This window comes from Entelurus aequoreus, linkage group LG10, assembly GCF_033978785.1.
Source record: "Entelurus aequoreus isolate RoL-2023_Sb linkage group LG10, RoL_Eaeq_v1.1, whole genome shotgun sequence".
In the NCBI taxonomy this organism is placed as follows: Eukaryota; Metazoa; Chordata; class Actinopteri; order Syngnathiformes; family Syngnathidae; genus Entelurus; species Entelurus aequoreus.
In genome coordinates this window covers 70819937-70840959 of record NC_084740.1, presented here as the reverse complement: position 1 = coordinate 70840959, position 21023 = coordinate 70819937, and the positions used below count along the sequence as shown (strand labels likewise).

The following is a 21023-nucleotide window of genomic DNA, read 5'->3' as shown; positions in this document are numbered from 1 at the left end:
GTCTGCTACTTAGAAATCTTCCATTCGTACTCAAACGTATTTTGTCGTCATCGATGTTTACCAAAACACGTACATCTGCTATGTGGAAATCGTCCGTGCGTACACAGACATGTATAATATCGTCACTGAAGATAGTAATTACGATGTTTACTCAAACACGTACATCACTGTAATGTTTACAAAAACATGTAAGTTAGGATCGTTCATCTTAGACATAATTGTCTTTGATGTTTACGCAAACACGTACGTTAGCGTTACTGAAGCCCTTTTTCGTACCTTAGTGTCAATTAAAAAAAAATCGCTTTACTCCGCAGTCATGCAGCAAACGTCACCAAACAAAGAAAGAAAGGAGAAAAAGTACAAAAAGAAGAAGAAAAATGTCCGCCATTGTTGTTTACGTTGTTTCCTGCGCGGCCTCTTTGTTTTCACGCTAGTTACGTAGCAGACGCAAAAGATCGGATTGTACTCGGCCGCCCGGTGTCAACGTGGCACTGACAGACCCTGCGTGGGAAGGTTAAAAATGTTTGTAACGAGTCAGCGTCTTTCTCCGAACCCCAATGCAGTTTCTCTTGTGCTTGATGCTAACAATTAAACGCGTTGACAGCGGTGGACTATTTAAAGGAGTCGCCGACACGCCTCAGCCGTTAATTTGCCAGGAAATATACAGCCCGGCTGGAACGCGCGTCATCTTCTCAGAGACGCTAACCGCGTTTGCGTTTCATTCCACTTTTCGTCGCCAAGGTGGCCCCCACACGCCGCGCGCTAGCAAAGGAGATGTACGAAAAATGCAGTGGATGTGGAAGGGCGTTGACGCGAGCGCTGAAAACAAAGGCGCCCTCTAGTGGTTTTAGTGATGGTCACCAAAGAAGCGACGTGGCTCGGCGTTCGTGAACAACAGCAATAAATTTAACTCTGAAAACTGCTTTAAATGTCGTTTTTGTTTGAAAAGTCGTAAAGTGAAAGAAACGTCTCATTTAGTTGAGCTGATAAAAAGAAACTTGGAAAATATGGTAATTAAAATTGTAATTATTTTAAATTAAAAAGAAAATGTCAATAAAATAATTATTTTAATATAATTTAATGTTATTATTATATTAATACAATATTATATTTGAATAAAAAAAAAAAAGTTTTAAAAGTGACAGTTTACAAATATTCTAAATGTGGGTTTGGTGTACTATGTAATTATTATGTTACATGTTTTATGCAATATTATTTATTTATTTATTATATTATTGAGTTTTAAGAAATGTAAAAAAAAATTATAGAATAAAATAGAATACAAAAATAGTATTATATAATGTAATTAAAATAACTATTTTAATAAAATGTAATGTTATAATTGGTATATTATTGTTTAGTATTATTAAAATATTATATTTCATTTTTTTAAATTAAGCTTTAAATGTGGACAATTTACAAATATTCTAAATGTGGGTTTGGTGTATTATGTATTTATTATATTACATATTTTATGCAATACAATTGAGTTTTAAGAAGTGTAAATAAATTGTATAGAACAAAATAGAATTAAAAAAAAAAGAACACCATAGAAAATGTCATTAAAATAACGATTGTAATATAATTGAATGCTATAATTTTCATAATATTGTTTATATTATTATTAAAATATTATATTTAGTTTTAAAAATGAAGTTGTAAGTGTGACAGCATACAAATATTCTAAATGTGTGTTTGGTGTATTATGTAGTTATTATATCACATATGTTTATGTACTATTATTGAGTTTGAAGAAATGTAAATAAACTGTATACAATAAAATAAAATAAAAATAATAGAATAAAATAGAAAATGTCATTAAAACAACTATTTTAATCAAATTTAATGTTATAATTTTTATAATATTGTATATATTCTAATTAAAATATTATATTAAAATTTTCAAAATGAAGTTTTAAATGTGACAGTTTACAAATATTCTAAATGTGGGTTTGGTGTATTATGTATTTTTTTTATATGACATATTTTATGCAGTATTATTGAGTTTTAAAAAATTTAAATAAATTGTATAGAATAAAATAATTATATTATGATAACAAAAGCAAATAAGGTTCAAGTCGCAAAGTAAAGGAAACCTGTCATATAATTTAGCCGATAAAAAGAAAACTTTGAAAATATGTTAATAAAAATTATTGGTATAGAATAAAATAGAACATGTTATTGAAATAACTCTTTTAGTATAATTTAATGTTATTATTTTGTAAGATATTGTTTATATTATTATTAAAACATTACAAATTGTTTCTTAAAATTACGTTTAAAATGTTACGTATCATGGTGTATTTTTATGTAATATTGAGTTATAAGAAACTAAAAAAAATTGCATTTGCAAAAGTAATATTTACATATTTTTTTAAAAGTCCCGAAAAGTGTCAAAAATACAATATATAAATAATAAGTCTAGTAGTTAATAATTAAAATATATTGATGATCATAGACGCTAACAGAATACAATTTAATGATAAAAAATAGCCATATTTACAGTATATGTGAGAATATGATAAATGTGATCAAATAAAAATGATATTATCATAACTACGTTATAACAAAAGCAAATAAGATGAAATAGAATAAGGCTGTCTATATACAATAATGCAATAATACAAACATTTGTATAATAAACGCGTTTGAAAAATAATAAAAGTGTGTGTTAAAGTGTGTGTGCGTGTTTTTAAAGGTCATATGTCACTTTGCCCCTGGGTTATTTTAGTAAAGGGTTAAAACAAGAGAAGCTGCAACAGGTGGTTAAATGTTTATTTTTGCTCACAAAACGCCCTTATTGTGACGAGTGTACACATTACAACAGTTTGAAACGCTAAAAGTTGCTATAAAAAATAAAAAAAAAAGTAAAATAAGTGTGTTTTATCCCGCTACCTAAAATAAGAAGGCAGTAATAGTTGTGAGAGAAAAAATGTCCCTAAGAGAATAAATAGACGCTCATAATGTGTTGTAAAGCTGTTAGCGCCGGCTAATTAATAGCTTGTGTGTTTAAATCATCGTCCTCGCTTTCAACTTCATGTGAGAACGTTTCTGTTTCTGCGCCGCCGCACATTTGTCACTTTTCACACAAATCGACACAAATTCACGACGATTATCCGCGGGGGGGAATAATTATACGGCAGCTGGAAACTGTCAATTCTTGTTTGCAAACACTCTGCGTCATTGCTACTACAGCAGCTAGCTCATGTAGCATTCCAGGAGTCGGAGTTGTATTATTGTTATTAATATTGTTAGCTACATTTTAGCCACACGACGAAGTGAGCAGGAAAAGTGACGACAATAAACACGCCTGCTACGTCCTTCTGTTGGAATGGAAATGTTAGCAAATTCACGCTACCGTCCATTGTTAACAAGACGCCACAAAACGTGTATAATTAAACGTTCACATTTCATGGAATATTCCGGAGTTAACCGAAAAGAATGTTAGCAAACGTAGCATTCGTGTTGTGTTAGTCTATTGTAATAAAAACATTTCTGAGATACAATTTGTGGCTCAAAATTTTGGCTCATTTAGCATTTATGCTACAAGCCATTTGAAACAAGACGTCACAAAGCAAACATTCACATTTCATGAAATACTCGGAGTTAATTGAAAACAATCTTTGCAAATGTAGCATTGGTGTTGTGTTAGTCTCTTGCAATAAAATATTTCTGAGCTACAATTTGTGGCTTGAAATGTTAGCTAATATAGCATTCATGCTACCGTCCATTGTAAAAAAGACGCCACAAAACAAACATTCACATTTCATGAAATACTTCAGAGTTAGTTGAAAATAATGTTAGCAAATGTAGCATTCGTGTTGTGTTAGTCTATTGTAATAAAAACATTTCTGAGATACAATTTGTGGCTCAAAATGTTAGCTAATATAGCATTGATGCTACCGTCCATTGGTAACAAGACGCCACAAAACGTTTGTAATTAAACGTTCATGTTTCATGGAATATTCGGGAGTTAACCGGAAAGAATGTTAGCAAACGTAGCATTCGTGTTGTGTTAGTCTGTTGTAATAAAACATTTCTGAGATACAACTTGTGGCTCGAATTATTAGCAAATGTAGCATTCAGGCTACGATCCGTTGTAAACAAGACGCCACTAAAACAAAATGTCTGTAATCAAACATTCACATTTTATGAAAGACTCAAGTGTTAGCTGAAAAGAATGTCAGCAAATGTAGCATTCGTGTTGTGTTAGTCTATTGTAATAAAAACATTTCTGAGATACAATTTGTGGCTCAAAATTTTAGCTCATATAGCATTTATGCTACAAGCCATTTTAAACCAGACGTCACAAAGCAAACATTCACATTTCATGAAATACTCGGAGTTAATTGAAAACAATCTTTGCAAATGTAGCATTGGTGTTGTGTTAGTCTCTTGCAATAAAATATTTCTGAGGTACAATTTGTGGCTTGAAATGTTAGCTAATATAGCATTCATGCTACCGTCCATTGTAAAAAAAGACGCCACAAAACAAACATTCACATTTCATGAAATACTTGAGAGTTAGTTGAAAATAATGTTAGCAAATGTAGCATTCGTGTTGTGTTAGTCTCTTGTCATAAAAAAATTCTGTGATATAATTTCTGGCTCAAAATGTTAGCTAATATAGCATTCATGCTACCGTCCATTGTTAACAAGACGCCACAAAACGTGTATAATTAAACGTTCACATTTCATAATATATTCGGGAGTTAACCGAAAAGAATGTTAGCAAACGTAGCATTTGTGTTGTGTTAGTCTGTTGTAATAAAATATTTCTGAGATACAACTTGTGGCTCGAATTATTAGCAAATGTAGCATTCAGGCTACGATCCATTGTAAACAAGACGCCACTAAAACAAAATTTCTGTAATTAAACATTTTATGAAAGACTCACGAGTTAGCTGAAAAGAATGTAAGCAAATGTAGCATTCGTGTTGTGTTAGTCTATTGTAATAAAAACATTCCTGAGATACAATTTGTGGCTCAAAATTTTGGCTCATTTAGCATTTATGTTACAAGCCATTTGAAACAAGACGTCACAAAGCAAACATTCACATTTCATGAAATACTCGGAGTTAGTTGAAAACAATCTTTGCAAATGTAGCATTGGTGTTGTGTTAGTCTCTTTCAACAAAACATTTCTGAGGTACAATTTGTGGCTTGAAATGTTAGCTAATATAGCATTCATGCTACCGTCCATTGTAAAAAAAAGACGCCACAAAACAAACATTCACATTTCATGAAATACTTGAGTTAGTTGAAAATAATATTAGCAAATGTAGCATTCGTGTTGTGTTAGTCTCTTGTCATAAAAAAATTCTGTGATATAATTTCTGGCTCAAACTGTTAGCTAATATAGCATTAATGCTACCGTCCATTGTTAACAAGACGCCACAAAACGTGTATAATTAAACGTTCACATTTCATAATATATTCGGGAGTTAACCGAAAAGAATGTTAGCAAACGTAGCATTTGTGTTGTGTTAGTCTGTTGTAATAAAACATTTCTGAGATACAACTTGTGGCTCGAATTATTAGCAAATGTAGCATTCAGGCTACGATCCATTGTAAACAAGACGCCACTAAAACAAAATGTCTGTAATTAAACATTTTATGAAAGACTCACGAGTTAGCTGAAAAGAATGTAAGCAAATGTAGCATTCGTGTTGTGTTAGTCTATTGTAATAAAAACATTTCTGAGATACAATTTGTGGCTCAAAATTTTGGCTCATTTAGCATTTATGCTACAAGCCATTTGAAACAAGACGTCACAAAGCAAACATTCACATTTCATAAATACTCTGAGTTAGTTGAAAACAATCTTTGCAAATGTAGCATTGGTGTTGTGTTAGTCTCTTGCAATAAAATATTTCTGAGGTACAATTTGTGGCTTGAAATGTTAGCTAATATAGCATTCATGCTACCGTCCATTGTAAAAAAGACGCCACAAAACAAACATTCACATTTCATGAAATACTTGAGAGTTAGTTGAAAATAATGTTAGCAAATGTAGCATTCGTGTTGTGTTAGTCTCTTGTCATAAAAAAATTCTGTGATATAATTTCTGGCTCAAACTGTTAGCTAATATAGCATTCATGCTACCGTCCATTGTTAACAAGACGCCACAAAACGTGTATAATTAAACGTTCACATTTCATAATATATTCGGGAGTTAACCGAAAAGAATGTTAGCAAACGTAGCATTTGTGTTGTGTTAGTCTGTTGTAATAAAACATTTCTGAGATACAACTTGTGGCTCGAATTATTAGCAAATGTAGCATTCAGGCTACGATCCATTGTAAACAAGACGCCACTAAAACAAAATGTCTGTAATTAAACATTTTATGAAAGACTCACGAGTTAGCTGATAAGAATGTAAGCAAATGTAGCGTTCGTGTTGTGTTAGTCTATTGTAATAAAAACATTTCTGAGATACAATTTGTGGCTCAAAATTTTAGCTCATTTAGCATTTATGCTACAAGCCATTTGAAACAAGACGTCACAGAGCAAACATTCACATTTCATGAAATACTCTGAGTTAGTTGAAAACAATCTTTGCAAATGTAGCATTGGTGTTGTGTTAGTCTCCTGCAATAAAATATTTCTGAGGTACAATTTGTGGCTTGAAATGTTAGCTAATATAGCATTCATGCTACCGTCCATTGTAAAAAAGACGCCACAAAACAAACATTCACATTTCATGAAATACTTGAGAGTTAGTTGAAAATAATGTTAGCAAATGTAGCATTCGTGTTGTGTTAGTCTCTTGTCATAAAAAAATTCTGTGATATAATTTCTGGCTCAAACTGTTAGCTAATATAGCATTCATGCTACCGTCCATTGTTAACAAGACGCCACAAAACGTGTATAATTAAACGTTCACATTTCATAATATATTCGGGAGTTAACCGAAAAGAATGTTAGCAAACGTAGCATTTGTGTTGTGTTAGTCTGTTGTAATAAAACATTTCTGAGATACAACTTGTGGCTCGAATTATTAGCAAATGTAGCATTCAGGCTACGATCCATTGTAAACAAGACGCCACTAAAACAAAATGTCTGTAATTAAACATTTTATGAAAGACTCACGAGTTAGCTGATAAGAATGTAAGCAAATGTAGCGTTCGTGTTGTGTTAGTCTATTGTAATAAAAACATTTCTGAGATACAATTTGTGGCTCAAAATTTTAGCTCATTTAGCATTTATGCTACAAGCCATTTGAAACAAGACGTCACAGAGCAAACATTCACATTTCATGAAATACTCTGAGTTAGTTGAAAACAATCTTTGCAAATGTAGCATTGGTGTTGTGTTAGTCTCCTGCAATAAAATATTTCTGAGGTACAATTTGTGGCTTGAAATGTTAGCTAATATAGCATTCATGCTACCGTCCATTGTAAAAAAGACGCCACAAAACAAACATTCACATTTCATGAAATACTTGAGAGTTAGTTGAAAATAATGTTAGCAAATGTAGCATTCGTGTTGTGTTAGTCTCTTGTCATAAAAAAATTCTGTGATATAATTTCTGGCTCAAACTGTTAGCTAATATAGCATTCATGCTACCGTCCATTGTTAACAAGACGCCACAAAACGTGTATAATTAAACGTTCACATTTCATAATATATTCGGGAGTTAACCGAAAAGAATGTTAGCAAACGTAGCATTTGTGTTGTGTTAGTCTGTTGTAATGTAAATGTCTTTGATGTTTTCAAAAACGTGTGAATGATGCAAGCGTACACAGCCATGTATAATATCGTCGCTGAAGATAATAATTACGATGTTTACTCAAACACTTACATCACTGTCATGTTTACAAAAATATGTAAGTTATGATCGTTTATCGTAAAAAGGCAATTGTCTTTGATGTTTACACAAACACGTACGTCTGCTACGTGGAAATCTTCCATGCGTACACAGACCTGTATAATATCGTCACTGATGTTTACGAAAACACGTATGTCTGCTACGTGGAAATCTTCCATTTGTACACAAACGTATTTTGTCGTCACCAAAGTTTATGAACACACGTACGTCTGCTACGTGGAAATCGTCCGTGCGTACACAGACATGTATAATATTGTCACTGAAGATAGTAATTACGATGTTTACTCAAACACGTACATCACTGTAATGTTTACAAAAATATGTAAGTTATGATCGTTTATCGTAAAAAGGCAATTGTCTTTGATGTTTACACAAACACGTACGTCTGCTACGTGGAAATCTTCCATGCGTACACAGACCTGTATAATATCGTCACTGATGTTTACGAAAACACGTATGTCTGCTACGTGGAAATCTTCCATTCGTACACAAACGTATTTTGTCGTCACCGATGTTTATGAACACCCGTACGTCTGCTACGTGGAAATCGTCCGTGCGTACACAGACATGTGTAATATTGTCACTGAAGATAGTAATTACGATGTTTACTCAAACACGTACATCACTGTAATGTTTACAAAAATATTTAAGTAATGTAGCATTCATGCTACGATCCATTGTAAACAAGACGTCACGAAACAAAAATGTGTGTAATTAAACGTTTATCAGATTTCATGAAGTGCTCGGAGTTAGCTGAAAAAACGTTAGCAAATGAAGCATTTGTGTTGTGTTAGTTTGTTGTTTAAAAACATTTCTGAGGTAAAATTTGCGGCTTGAAATGTAAGTAAATATCAAATGACACATTCTGTTCCAATATTAGCATTGGACCACTAGAAATGTTAGCTAACGTCACTGTTACTGCCTTTCAAGGTAGGTTTTTGAAATCGTAAAACAAAGATTTACGTTAACAGTAACCTAGCTTAACACTTCGATCTTTAAAAGTAAACAAGGCTCGTTTTAGGGGTTTAATTTGACGAAGACATCGACTAAAGATGTCTTTGTGTTGTCCCGTTGACGCTAAGCTTGTGTTTTTGTCCTGAAGGTACGTGTACCACAGCTCCAAGTGGATGGTGGCGGGGAACGCCGACTCGCCCGTGCCGCCGCGCGTCTACATCCACCCGGACTCGCTGGCGTCGGGGGACACGTGGATGAGGCAGGTGGTCAGCTTCGACAAGCTCAAGCTCACCAACAACGAGCTGGACGACCAAGGACACGTAAGGAAAACGACTTCTGTCCATTTGCTCGACGAAAAGAAATAATATTCAAACCTACGCAAATGTTTAAAGAGCGTGTCAATATTCAAAAGCGGGGGTCAACTTTGAGGGACGCCACGCTGTCTGCCGACATATCGAGCTACCTGCTAACGTTAGCATCGCTTGTTTATCTGTGACATTATATTTTGCCAAGCTCAGAAAAGACGATAGTGAACTCCACATCAATAGGGGGCAGTGTTATACCGAGGTTGAACGCTTTGCTAGCAACTTTTCTAGCTACTGTTAGCATCTTCTAATCGCTTAGCTTGCTTGTATTAGCTTTACTGGGCCCTGCTTTTAATTCCAATTAAATCACTACAAACGTGTGTTGTCGTCACTGAAGATAGTCATTTCGGTGTTTATGCAAACACGTACATTAGCATCACTGAAGACTAAATTGTCTATAATGTTTAGGATTATTCATCATGAACGTAATTGTTATTTTATGTTTACAAAAACACGTACGTTAGCGTCATTCATCGTAGATTTATTTGTCTTTGATGTTTACGAAAACACATAGGTTAGCGTCATTCATCGTAGATGTATTACCGTATTTTTCGGACTATAAGTCGCTCCGGGGTATTAGTCGCACCGGCCGAAAATGCATAATAAAGAAGGAAAAAAAAACATATATAAGTCGCATTTTGGGGGGAAATTTATTTGATTAAAGCCAACACCAAGAATAGACATTTGAAAGGCAATTTAAAATAAATAAAGAATAGTGAACAACAGGCTGAATACGTTATGAAGTACGTTATATGAGGCATAAATAACCAACTGAGAACGTGCCTGGTATGTTAACGTAACATATTATGGTAAGAGTCATTCAAATAACTATAACATATAGAACATGCTATACGTTTACCAAACAATCTGTCACTCCTAATCGCTAAATCCCATGAAATCTTATACGTCTAGTCTCTTACGTGAATGAGCTAAATAATATTATTTGATATTTTACGCTAATGTGTTAATAAGTTCACACATAAGTCGCTCCTGAGTATAAGTCGCACCCCCGGCCAAACTATGAAAAAAACTGCGACTTATAGTTCGAAAAATACGGTACTCTTTCATCTTTACAAAAACACGTAGCGTGATTTATCGTAGATGTATTTGTCTTTGATGTTTACGAAAACACGTAAGTTAGCGTGATTTATCGTAGATGTCTTTGTCTTTGACTTTTATGAAAACACGGAACTTAGCGTCATTCTTCGTATATGCATTTGTCTTTGATTTGTTCGAAAACCCTTTAGTTAGCGTCATTCATCGTAGATGTCTTTGTCTTTGATGTTCCCGAAAACACGTAACTTAGCGTCATTCTTCGTAGATGTATTTGTCTCTGATGTTTATGAAAACACGTAAGTTAGCATGATTTATCGTAGATGTCTTTTGTCATTTGTGATTAAGGGCTATATAAGATTTATAGATTGATTGGTTGATTGATGTAAGTTAGCGTCATTCATCGTAGATTAATCGTCTCTGATGATTACGAAAACACACAAATTAGCGTAATTCTTCTCAGTAGTTAGTGTCATTCATCGTAGGTGTATCTGTCTTTGGTGTTTACAAAAACACGTAAGTTAGCGTGATTTATCGTAGATGTCTTTTGTCATTTGTGATTAAGGGCTATATAAGTAAACTTTGATTGATTGATAGATTGATGTAAGTTAGCGTCATTCATCGTTGATTATTGTCTCTGATGTTTACGAAAACACATAAATTAGCGTAATTATTCGCAGTAGTTGTTTTTTATGTTTACTAAAACATAAGTTGCCGTCATTCATCATAGATGTATTTGTCTTTGATGTTTAAAAAAAACAAATAAGTTAGCATTATTCATTGTAGATGTAATAGTTTTGGATGTTTACGAAAACATAAGTTAGCGAAATTTTTCGCAGATGTACAAGTAGTTGTCTTGGATGTTTACGAAAACACGTAAGTTGGCATCATTCATCATAGATGTATTTGTCTTTAATGTTTACGAGAACACACAATTTAGCGTGATTCTTCGTAGACGTATTTATCTTTGATGTTTGCAAAAAACACGTGACTTAGCGTGATTTATCGTAGACGTATTTGTCTTTGATGTTCACAAAAACATGGAGATCGTCGTTGCATACGCAGACATGTGTTGTCTTCACAGAAGATAGTAATTACGATGTTTATGCAAACACGTACATTAGCATCACTGAAGACTAATTTGTCACACGTAAGTTAGCGTCATTTTCCGTAGATGTAATCGTCTTAAAGGTTTTCAAAAACACGTACGTTTGATTCGTGGAACTGTTGTAGACGCCACGCTATCTACCGACCTATCTAGATATCTGCTAATGTTAGCATGCTTGCTAGTTTAGCTGTGACATTTCATTTTTTCCTCTTTTATTAGTTTTACTGGGCGTGGCCAGCCCTGCTTTTAGTTCCAATAAAATGACTAATGTTGGCTCCAGAAACAAGTATATGTTTTTATTTGTATTTTTACACCTTTAGCGTGAAAACAGTCTATTGTTTGTGAAAGTGTCAATGCTAACTTCCACTTCCATAGTTCTAGCGCTGGTTTTATGCTGTCAAAGGAGATTTTATGCTGTTTTGTTGGACTATAAAACATTTATAGCAGGAAGTGACTTTCAGAAAATGTGGATTTGATTGCAGTTGAAGCAATTATCAATTATTTCTATAAAAAGTTCAACAGCTCAAAGTCGGAGCGTTTAACAACAAGTTGCCAACACTTCTTTTTAATAATATATCATTATATTTTGTTTTGCTTTTGGCCTTTTTTGTAGACAGGAAATAAAAACAGGAGTTCTTTTTGGAACTCTTGGAAAACTTTTTGTCCTTATTTCACTTTCATTCATCTATTATCATTATTTTTAACTATTTCTTTTGTGTTTTATTTTTATTTCATGCTTTGTGACATGCAAACCAAATGTTTTATTGTATTGTTTTTTTTTGGCATAGATAGTGGGGTTTTTGTGCATTAATTTAATTCCTCACACAGACAAACAAATACAATTTAATTTAATTAGATTACATGTGGTTTTGTGCTGTAAAACTTTTTTTTTAACTAAAAAAAAATAAATAAGTTGATGGAAAAAAGATGTAAACTAATTAAATTAAATGCAAATAAATTAATAAAAAAATGTATTAAATAATTGAATTAGTTTAAATTAATTAAATGTATAAAAAATGATAAAACATTAATTTAATTTAATTATTATAATTAAATTAACTAAACACAATTAAATTAATTCTAATTACATTTTGTTTTGTTTTTGGCTATTTGTATTCTTGTTGGTGTTTGATTGTCTATAAATCTTTGTATTAAAAAACTATTGATAGAAAAATGTAATTTAATTGAATCTGAACTAAGTTTTGTTTGGGCGTTTGCTGTGCAATATAACTTTGTAAAAAAATAAATAAACAAATTGATGGAAACATATTCATTAAATCTAACTGAATGTAATAAAATACAATGAAATCGAATGTGATACAATATTGTGTTCGGTTTTGAAAAAATCTGATTAAATTATAGCTAAATAAACGTTTTTTTGTTTTGGTTATTTGTGTTGTTGTTTGTGCTTGCTCCGTTTTAAAAGTTTGTAAAAAAAACAACAACCCATATTGATAGAAAATCTAATAAAATATTTAGTTTTTGTGTTCAATGTGTGCTATAAAATTTTGATAACTTTTTTAAATTAAATCTAATTAAATAATCATATACATTTTTGATTATTTGTATTATTGTTGGTGTTTGATTGTCTATAAATCTTTGTAAAAAATAATAAACAAACTGATTAAAAAACATTTATTACATCTAATTTAACGTAGTAAAATACAATTAAATATGATACATTTTTTTAGAGTTTTTAAATTAGTTTTACATATTGATGAAAAAAATGAATAAATTACTTTTAAATAAACGTTGTTTTGTTTTTATTATTTATGTTGTAGTTTGTGCTCACTGCCTTTTAAAGGTTTGGAAAAAACAGCCCATATTGATAGAAATTCTAATCAAATCTAATAAAATGTTTTGTTTTTGTGTTCAACTGCGCTATAGAATTTTTGGTAAAAATTAAATCTAATAATTAATTCAAGTAAAAACATTTTTGGGTTATTTGTATTATTGTTGGTGTTTGATTGTCTATAGATATTTGTAAAAAAATATATAAACAAACTGAAGAAAAAAACATTTATTAAATTAAATTTAATGTAGTAAAATAAAATTAAATATGATAACTTTATTTTTAGTTTTAAAATGAGTTTTACATATTGGCGGAAATAAAATGTGAACAAATTACTTCTAAATAAACGTTGTTTTGTTTTGGTTATTTATGTTGTTGTTTGCGCTCGCTGCGTTATAAAAGTTTGGAAAAAACAGCCGATATTGATAGAAAATCTTATAAAATCTAATCAAATGTTTTGTTTTGTGTTAAATCTAAATAAAATGTATCTGACTTAATACAATACAATATTTTTTCAATATTTTGGATATTTATGCTGCTAAAACCCAATTCACTCATGTTTTTATTTACTGTAATTTGAATTAAATGAGCAGTTAAAAAGTGTCACCTTCTTCAAGCAAAGCAAATGTGTTCATTGACATCATTTATGATTAAAATAAAACATTTTTTTTTATTGATTTGTAAACTCTTTATTGCAACTTAATATTGTGCACTGCCTTTCCTGAACACACTTTTCCTCTGCCCTCTGATTGGCTGGCAAGCTCCGCCTTTTATTGCTTGCAGCGCCACCTGTTGCTTTTGGTATGCACTTGAGCCACTTTGAAGGCGTTGCCATGGCGTTGTTGCAAGATGTTTGTCGTTAGTTACCAGGGCTAGCATGCTTTTCATTAGCGCGTTTTAGAGAACCTTTGCCAGCGCTTTCAAGTGATTATTATTCTTGTACTTTTTCGAGGGGGAAGTGGCTGGGAGTCGTTAGTTACTTTTGGAGAGAAAAAGAAGCTCGTAAAAGTCTGCGGCGCATGAAAAAAATCAAAAAGATGTACTTTGGATGCTGCTGGCCAGCTGAAAGGTCTAAAAATGTGTGCGTCGAATGGAAACGTTGCACAGCGTTACTGTTTTGTTCTGACGCACACGTCGACACACGTGGTCCGCTACGCGCTGCGTCGTGTGCGCCAACGACACGCTTGTGATGATGAAAGTAGGCCAACATGAGCGGGAAAGCACGGCTTATGTTAGCGCGCTAAGTGTGAACAACAATCAGCTGGCGTCTGGCTGCTGCCTCGTCATCGTCGTTGTTTTCGGCCACGTCCTCGTTAGAGCTGCGAGGACCCTTGTGCCACTTTTTTGGAAAGATGGCCGCCGTTCAGCAGGCTCTTCGGCGCCTGCTGTCATTTGTTTGTCCGTCATGGCCGAACTGCAACATCGTTAAAATCGGCCCTAAGATCGCACACTTTGTAATATAAAGTAAAACATTTTCATTTATTTTATAATGTACATTTTCTCATATATATTCATTGTATTTTTTTTAAAATGTACATTTTTAATTAGTTCATTTTATCTTAATTTAAAAAAAAAGTAGGTTTGTACTTATTTCATTTTACTTATCTTTTTATTAACATACATTATTTATTTCATTTTATTTTCATAAAAATATAAATTTTTATTTATTTCATTTTATAGTTTTATAAACATACTTTCTAATTAATTTTTTTGATAAAATGTGTTTTTATTTATTTCATTTGATTTATCTTTTAATAACATACATTTTTTTAATTTCATTTTTTTTAATGAAACACATTTTTATTCATTTAATTTTATTTATTTTTTGATAAAATACATCTTTATTTTTATTTTTTTTTAAATATTCTTTAATAACATAATTTTTTTAAATTTCATTTTATTTATTTTTTAATGAAACACATTTTAATTTATTTCATTTTATTTATATTTTTGTAATAACATACATTGTTATATATTGCATTTTATGTATTTGTTTAATAAAATACATTTTCATTAATTTCATTTTCATTATAAATGTTTAAATATGGTAAATTTTTCTGTGCTTCATTTAAAAAAATATTTTAAGAACGTACTTTTTTTTTTTTTTTCATTTTATTTATTTATTTGTACTAATGTACATTTTTTAGGAAAAAACAAGCTTTATATTTGTAATCATATTGAATAAAACCATGAAAAGCCATTAAAAATAATATTATAATCTAATCTTTTCAACAAAGTCTCTCTCGTTAATGAACAGAAACTGTAACGTTTTCTGTTTTTTATTAGTTACATTTTAAATGTGACAGTATGCAAATATTCTACAAATTGTTAATACTGTAAGTATTGTATTTATTACACACCAGATGCTTGATTGTAACGTGTTTCTTAGTTGTATTTCTCATAAAAAAATTGGAGGCGTTGAAATCGCCATGTGAAATCACTAATGCTAATCAGTAGCACGTCAATAGCAAAGCCAATGTATATTAGCATCAAGCTAGCGCATTTTTTTGGAATCAATGGCTTTGTCTCATTTTCATGTATGACGTTAGATGGCAGTAGTGTATAGTTTATGGTGTGTTGGAAACTCAGTTCAGTCTTTGCGGAGTCTAGTCTTTTGTTGCGCCCTAAAAAGTGTTGGTACTGTAAGTATTGCATTAATTACGCACCAGATGCTTGATCGTAACATGCTTCTTAGTTGTCGTTTTCATTAAAAATTTGGAGGCGTTGAAATCGCCCTGTGAAATCGCTAATGCTAATCAGTAGCGCGTCAATAGCAAAGCATCAAGCTCGCGCATTTTATTGGAGCATTTTTTTTGAGTCAATAGCTTTGTCTCGTTTTCATGTATGACGTTAGATGGCAGTAGTGTATAGTTTATGGTGTGTTGGAAACTCAGTTCAGTCTTTGCGGAGTCTAGTCTTTTGTTGCGCCCTAAAAAGTGTTGGTACCGTAAGTATTGCATTAATTACGCACCAGATGCTTGATCGTAACATGCTTCTTAGTTGTCGTTTTCATTAAAAATTTGGAGGCGTTGAAATCGCCATGTGAAATCGCTAATGCTAATCAGTGGCGCGTCAATAGCAAAGCCAATGTATATTAGCATCAAGCTAGCGCATTTTTTTGGAGCATTTTTTTGGAATCAATGGCTTTGTTTCATTTTCATGTATGACGTTAGATGGCAGTAGTGTATAGTTCATGGTGTGTTGGAAACTCTGTTCAGTTTTTGCGTAATCTAGTCTTTTGTTGCACCCTAAAAAATTCTAATACTGTAAGTATTGTATTTATTACGCACCAGATGCTTGATTGTAACGTGCTTCTTCCTTGTAGTTTTCATAAAGAATTTGGAGGCGTTGAAATCGCCATGTGAAATCGCTAATGCTAATCAGTAGCGCGTCAATAGCAAAGCCAATGTATATTAGCATCAAGCTAACGCTTTTTTTTTTTTTGAAAAGCGGAGCCTTACTTTACTTACTTTGGCATTGAAAATTGCAAAAACTGTAAATGTGACCTTCGATGCGACACGGCTTATCAGTTTTTTGTCCCACCCCCCACCTCCAGGTCATCCTGCACTCCATGCACAAGTACCAGCCTCGTGTCCACGTCATCAGGAAGGACTTCAGCAGCGAGCTGTCGCCCAACAAGCCGGTGCCCGGCGGCGAGGGCGTCAAGACCTTCAGCTTCCCCGAGACCGTCTTCACCACCGTCACCGCCTACCAGAACCAGCAGGTGAGCCGCATGGTTCCCGGCAACGGACCCGGTCCAGTCCGAAAAACCGGCGAGTCATGTCTGGGCTTCTTTCTCTTACAGATTACCAGACTCAAGATCGACCGCAACCCCTTTGCCAAAGGGTTTCGGGACTCTGGCAGGAACCGGTACGTCAAGTTTGACTACGCAGCCGTCACACGGTGCTTTGAACTCTACGCGATATCAACGATATGAAATGATATCACTTTGGCCTGAAATGTTATCTTTTAATAGCTTTGAATAGCTTTAATAGTACTTACATGGATAACTTGTTTTGAAATCAGAAGTATTTATTTTCTGAAAACCAAGATCCCAATGCATGATGGGATATTATTCAAGTGAAACCTATGAAGTTGTATGAAGTACTTTGGGCTGTCAAAGTTAAAAGAACGAATACATTTAGCCAGAAAGCACTTTAAAAGACGTGGCGGGCCACCTTAAACAATTTGGAGGGTCACCTTAAAAGATGTGGTAAACCACAGTATACAATTTGGTGGGCCACCTTAAACGAAGTGGCAGGACACCTTAGATATTGTGGCAGGCCACATTTAAAGACATAACGGGACACCTTGAATGGAGTGGCGGTCCACCTAAACGATGTGGTGGGCGATTTTAAACAACGTAGGGGGGCCCCTTAAACCATGTGGCGAGTCACCTTGAATGATGTGGTAGGAAACCTTAAACGCTTTGGCAGGCCACTTTAAACCATGTAGCGGGCCACCTTAAACAACGTAATCAATGTTGTGGGCCACATTAAACGATGTGGGGGTGGGCCAATTCAAACCACGTGGCGGGCCGCCTTAAACGATGTTGGGGGGATATTTTAAACCATGTCGCTGGCCACCGTAAACAATATGGCGGGCCACATTAAATGGCGTGATTGGACACATTAAACGCCGTGATGGGACACCTTAAACAACTTGACGGTACACCTTAAACAATGTGGCGGGTCACTTTAAACCACGTGGCGGATCACCTTTAACAATGTTGGGGGGCCACATTAAACCATGTGAGGGGGCCATTTTAAACCACGTGGCGGGCCACGGTAAACCATGTGGCGGTCCACTTTTAAACGGCGCAATGGGACACCTTAAACAGTGCGGCGGGCCTCTTTAAACGCCGTTATGGGACACCTTAAACAGTGCGGCGGGCCTCCTTAAACGCCGTTATGGGACACCTTAAACGACGTGGCGGTCCACCTTAAACACCGTGATGGGACACCTCAAACAGTGTGGCGGGCCACATTAAACGCCGTGATGGGACACCTTAAACGACGTGGCGGGCCACTTTAAACAGCGCAATGGGACATCTTAAACAGTGCGGCGGGCCACATTAAACGCCGTGATGGGACACCTTAAACGACATGGCGAGCCACCTTAAACAGCGTGATGGGACACCTTAAACCATGTGGGGGTCACTTTAAACCACGTGGCGGGTCACCTTTAACAATATGGGGGGGCCAAATCAAACCACGTGGCGGGCCACTGTAAACGATGTGGCGGGCCACCTTACACGGCGCAATGGGACACTTTAAACAGTGTGGCGGGCCACGTTAAATACCGTGATGGGACACCTTAAACGACGTGGCGGACCACTTTAAACGACGCAATGGGACATCTTAAACAGTGCGGCGGGCCACAATAATTCCGTGATGGGACACCTTAAACGCCGTGATGGGACACCTTAAACGACGTGGCGGGCCAATTTAAACGGCGCAATGGGACATCTTCAACAGTGCGGCGGGCCACATTAACGCCGTGATGGGACACCTTAAACGACATGGCGAGCCACTTTAAACGGCGTGATGGGACACCTTAAACGCCATGACGGGACACCTTAAACGACGTGGCGGGCCTCCTTAAACGGCGTGATGGGGCCCCCTTAAACGCCGTGATGGTACACCTTAAACAACGTGATGGAACACCTTAAACAGTGTGGTGGGCCAATTTAAACAGCGCAATGGGACATCTTAAACAGTGCGGCGGGCCGAATTAAACGCCATGATGGAACACCTTAAACGGCGTGATGGGACACCTTAAACCATGTGGCGGGTCACTTTAAACCACGTAGCGGGTCACCTTTAACAATGTTGGGGGGACCACTTAAACCATGTGGGGGGGCCAATTTAAACCACTTGGCGGGCCACCATAAACCATGTGGCGGTCCACTTTTAAACGGCGCAATGGGACACCTTAAACAGTGTGGCGGTCCACCTTAAACGCCGTGATGGGACACCTTAAACAGTGTGGCGGGCCACATTAAACGCCGTGATGGGACACCTTAAACAGTGCGGCGGGCCACCTTAAACGCCGTGATGGGACACCTTAAACAGTGCGGCGGTCCACCTTAAACGCCGTGATGGGACACCTTAAACAGTGTGGCGGGCCACATTAAACGCCGTGATGGGACACCTTAAACAGTGCGGCGGGCCACCTTAAACGCCGTGATGGGACACCTTAAACAGTGCGGCGGTCCACCTTAAACGCCGTGATGGGACACCTTAAACAGTGCGGCGGTCCACCTTAAACGCCGTGATGGGACACCTTAAACGCTGTGATGGAACACCTTAAACGCTGTGATGGAACACCTTAAACGGCGTGATGGGACACCTTAAACCATGTGGCGGGTCACTTTAAACCACGTAGCGGGCCACCTTTAACAATGTTGGGGGGACCACTTAAACCATGTGGGGGGGCCACTTTAAACCACTTGGCGGGCCACCATAAACCATGTGGCGGTCCACTTTTAAACGGCGCAATGGGACACCTTAAACAGTGCGGCGGTCCACCTTAAACGCCGTGATGGGACACCTTAAACGGTGTGGCGGGCCACTTCAAACAGCGTGATGGGACACCTTGAACGCCGTGATGGGACACCTTAAACGACGTGGCGGGCCACCTTAAACGCCGTGGCGGGCCACATTAAACGGCGCAATGGGACATCTTAAACAGTGTGGCGGGCCACATTAAACGTTGTGATGGGACACCTTAAACGACGTGGCGAGCCACCTTAAACGGCGTGATGGGACACCTTATGGAATAGAATGGGGATGGTCCGAATGTATTTGTCTTCTTTATGCGCCTGGTCTTCTTCTACTGTTCCCTCGCTCGTGCCTCACTGCCGCCCCCTGTGGCGTGGAGGAAGTACTGCATGAAGGAGCACTTCTCATTTTGAACGCTTTCGTCGTTGAAGGGTTTTATCATTTTCTCCCCACTCCCTGCTGATGCCTACTTTTATGACAACTCCATCATTTTGCGTAATTGTGCGTCAATACGAGCAAAATATTGTTGTTGAAGTCCTATTTTTAGTTTTTCCCTGGTTGAGCGATGACATCACTGCTGCTTTTCTTTCACCTTGCGTCCTTTTCTCGCCTCTCAGTGCTGAGAGTCAGCATGTCGGGAAAAAGGGGGGGTCCGTGCACATGAAAGTACCCCCCGTCATCTGGTCCGCATTACCATTGGCCGGCAGATTTATTCTCCACACATCTTTTTTTTCTTTTCAAACAATAGACTTTTTTTGATCCATGGCCGAGGCGTTAGAGAGTTTTTTTTCATGAGAAGATAACAAACGCTAAGAGAGATTTGTCGGTGGGGGGCTTACATTGTTCGTTTTTTTGCTTTTATGTTCGTACACTTTACTGTTAAAAAAAAGCCTTTCTGACTTGTTGACCCCCAAGTGTGACTATTTTTCTTTAACTACCATGTATCCTATCTTCCTGTCATTATGTATGATAAAAAACAATCGGGTTCTAATAATAAGGCTAGCTCACATGCAGGAAAAGTGTCATAACTTTGGCAAAATTAAAGGCAGCGATACCATTTTTGTCCCACGCTGACATCTCAAGTACTTTAACAAGGACGCCAAATTTCAACAGAACCCGAAGAAAATTGCGATTTGTGTTCTGTGCACAAAAATGTACGGCTTTTTAGTTCCCGTTAAATTCTTGTAACAAACAATTAACAAAGAATGCGACCTAGCTAAGTAAAATTGTTATTGATATCGGAAGGAGTAAAAACCAGACTCTTTAACGAAAATTGTAATGTTGGCTAACACAGTTCCACGTTAATTGTTCGCTTAGTCAACCCTGCATACCGCCAGTCATATTGTTCTCTCTTTGCTTTTATGTTCGTACACTTTACCGTTAAAAAAAGCCTTTCTGACTTGTTGACCCCCAAATG

The 21023-nt window shown here is 35.7% G+C and overlaps 1 protein-coding gene across 1 annotated transcript in view; it reads left to right on the top strand.

The window, feature by feature from the left end:
• LOC133658097 (T-box transcription factor TBX15-like) overlaps positions 1-21023 on the top strand; it is a 66234-nt gene that overhangs the window by 30146 nt on the left and 15065 nt on the right. The window contains exons 4-6 of the mRNA XM_062059723.1: positions 8934-9105; positions 16660-16827; positions 16909-16973. Coding sequence (XP_061915707.1) covers positions 8934-9105; positions 16660-16827; positions 16909-16973 — 405 coding nt within the window. The remainder of the gene's footprint in view (positions 1-8933; positions 9106-16659; positions 16828-16908; positions 16974-21023) is intronic.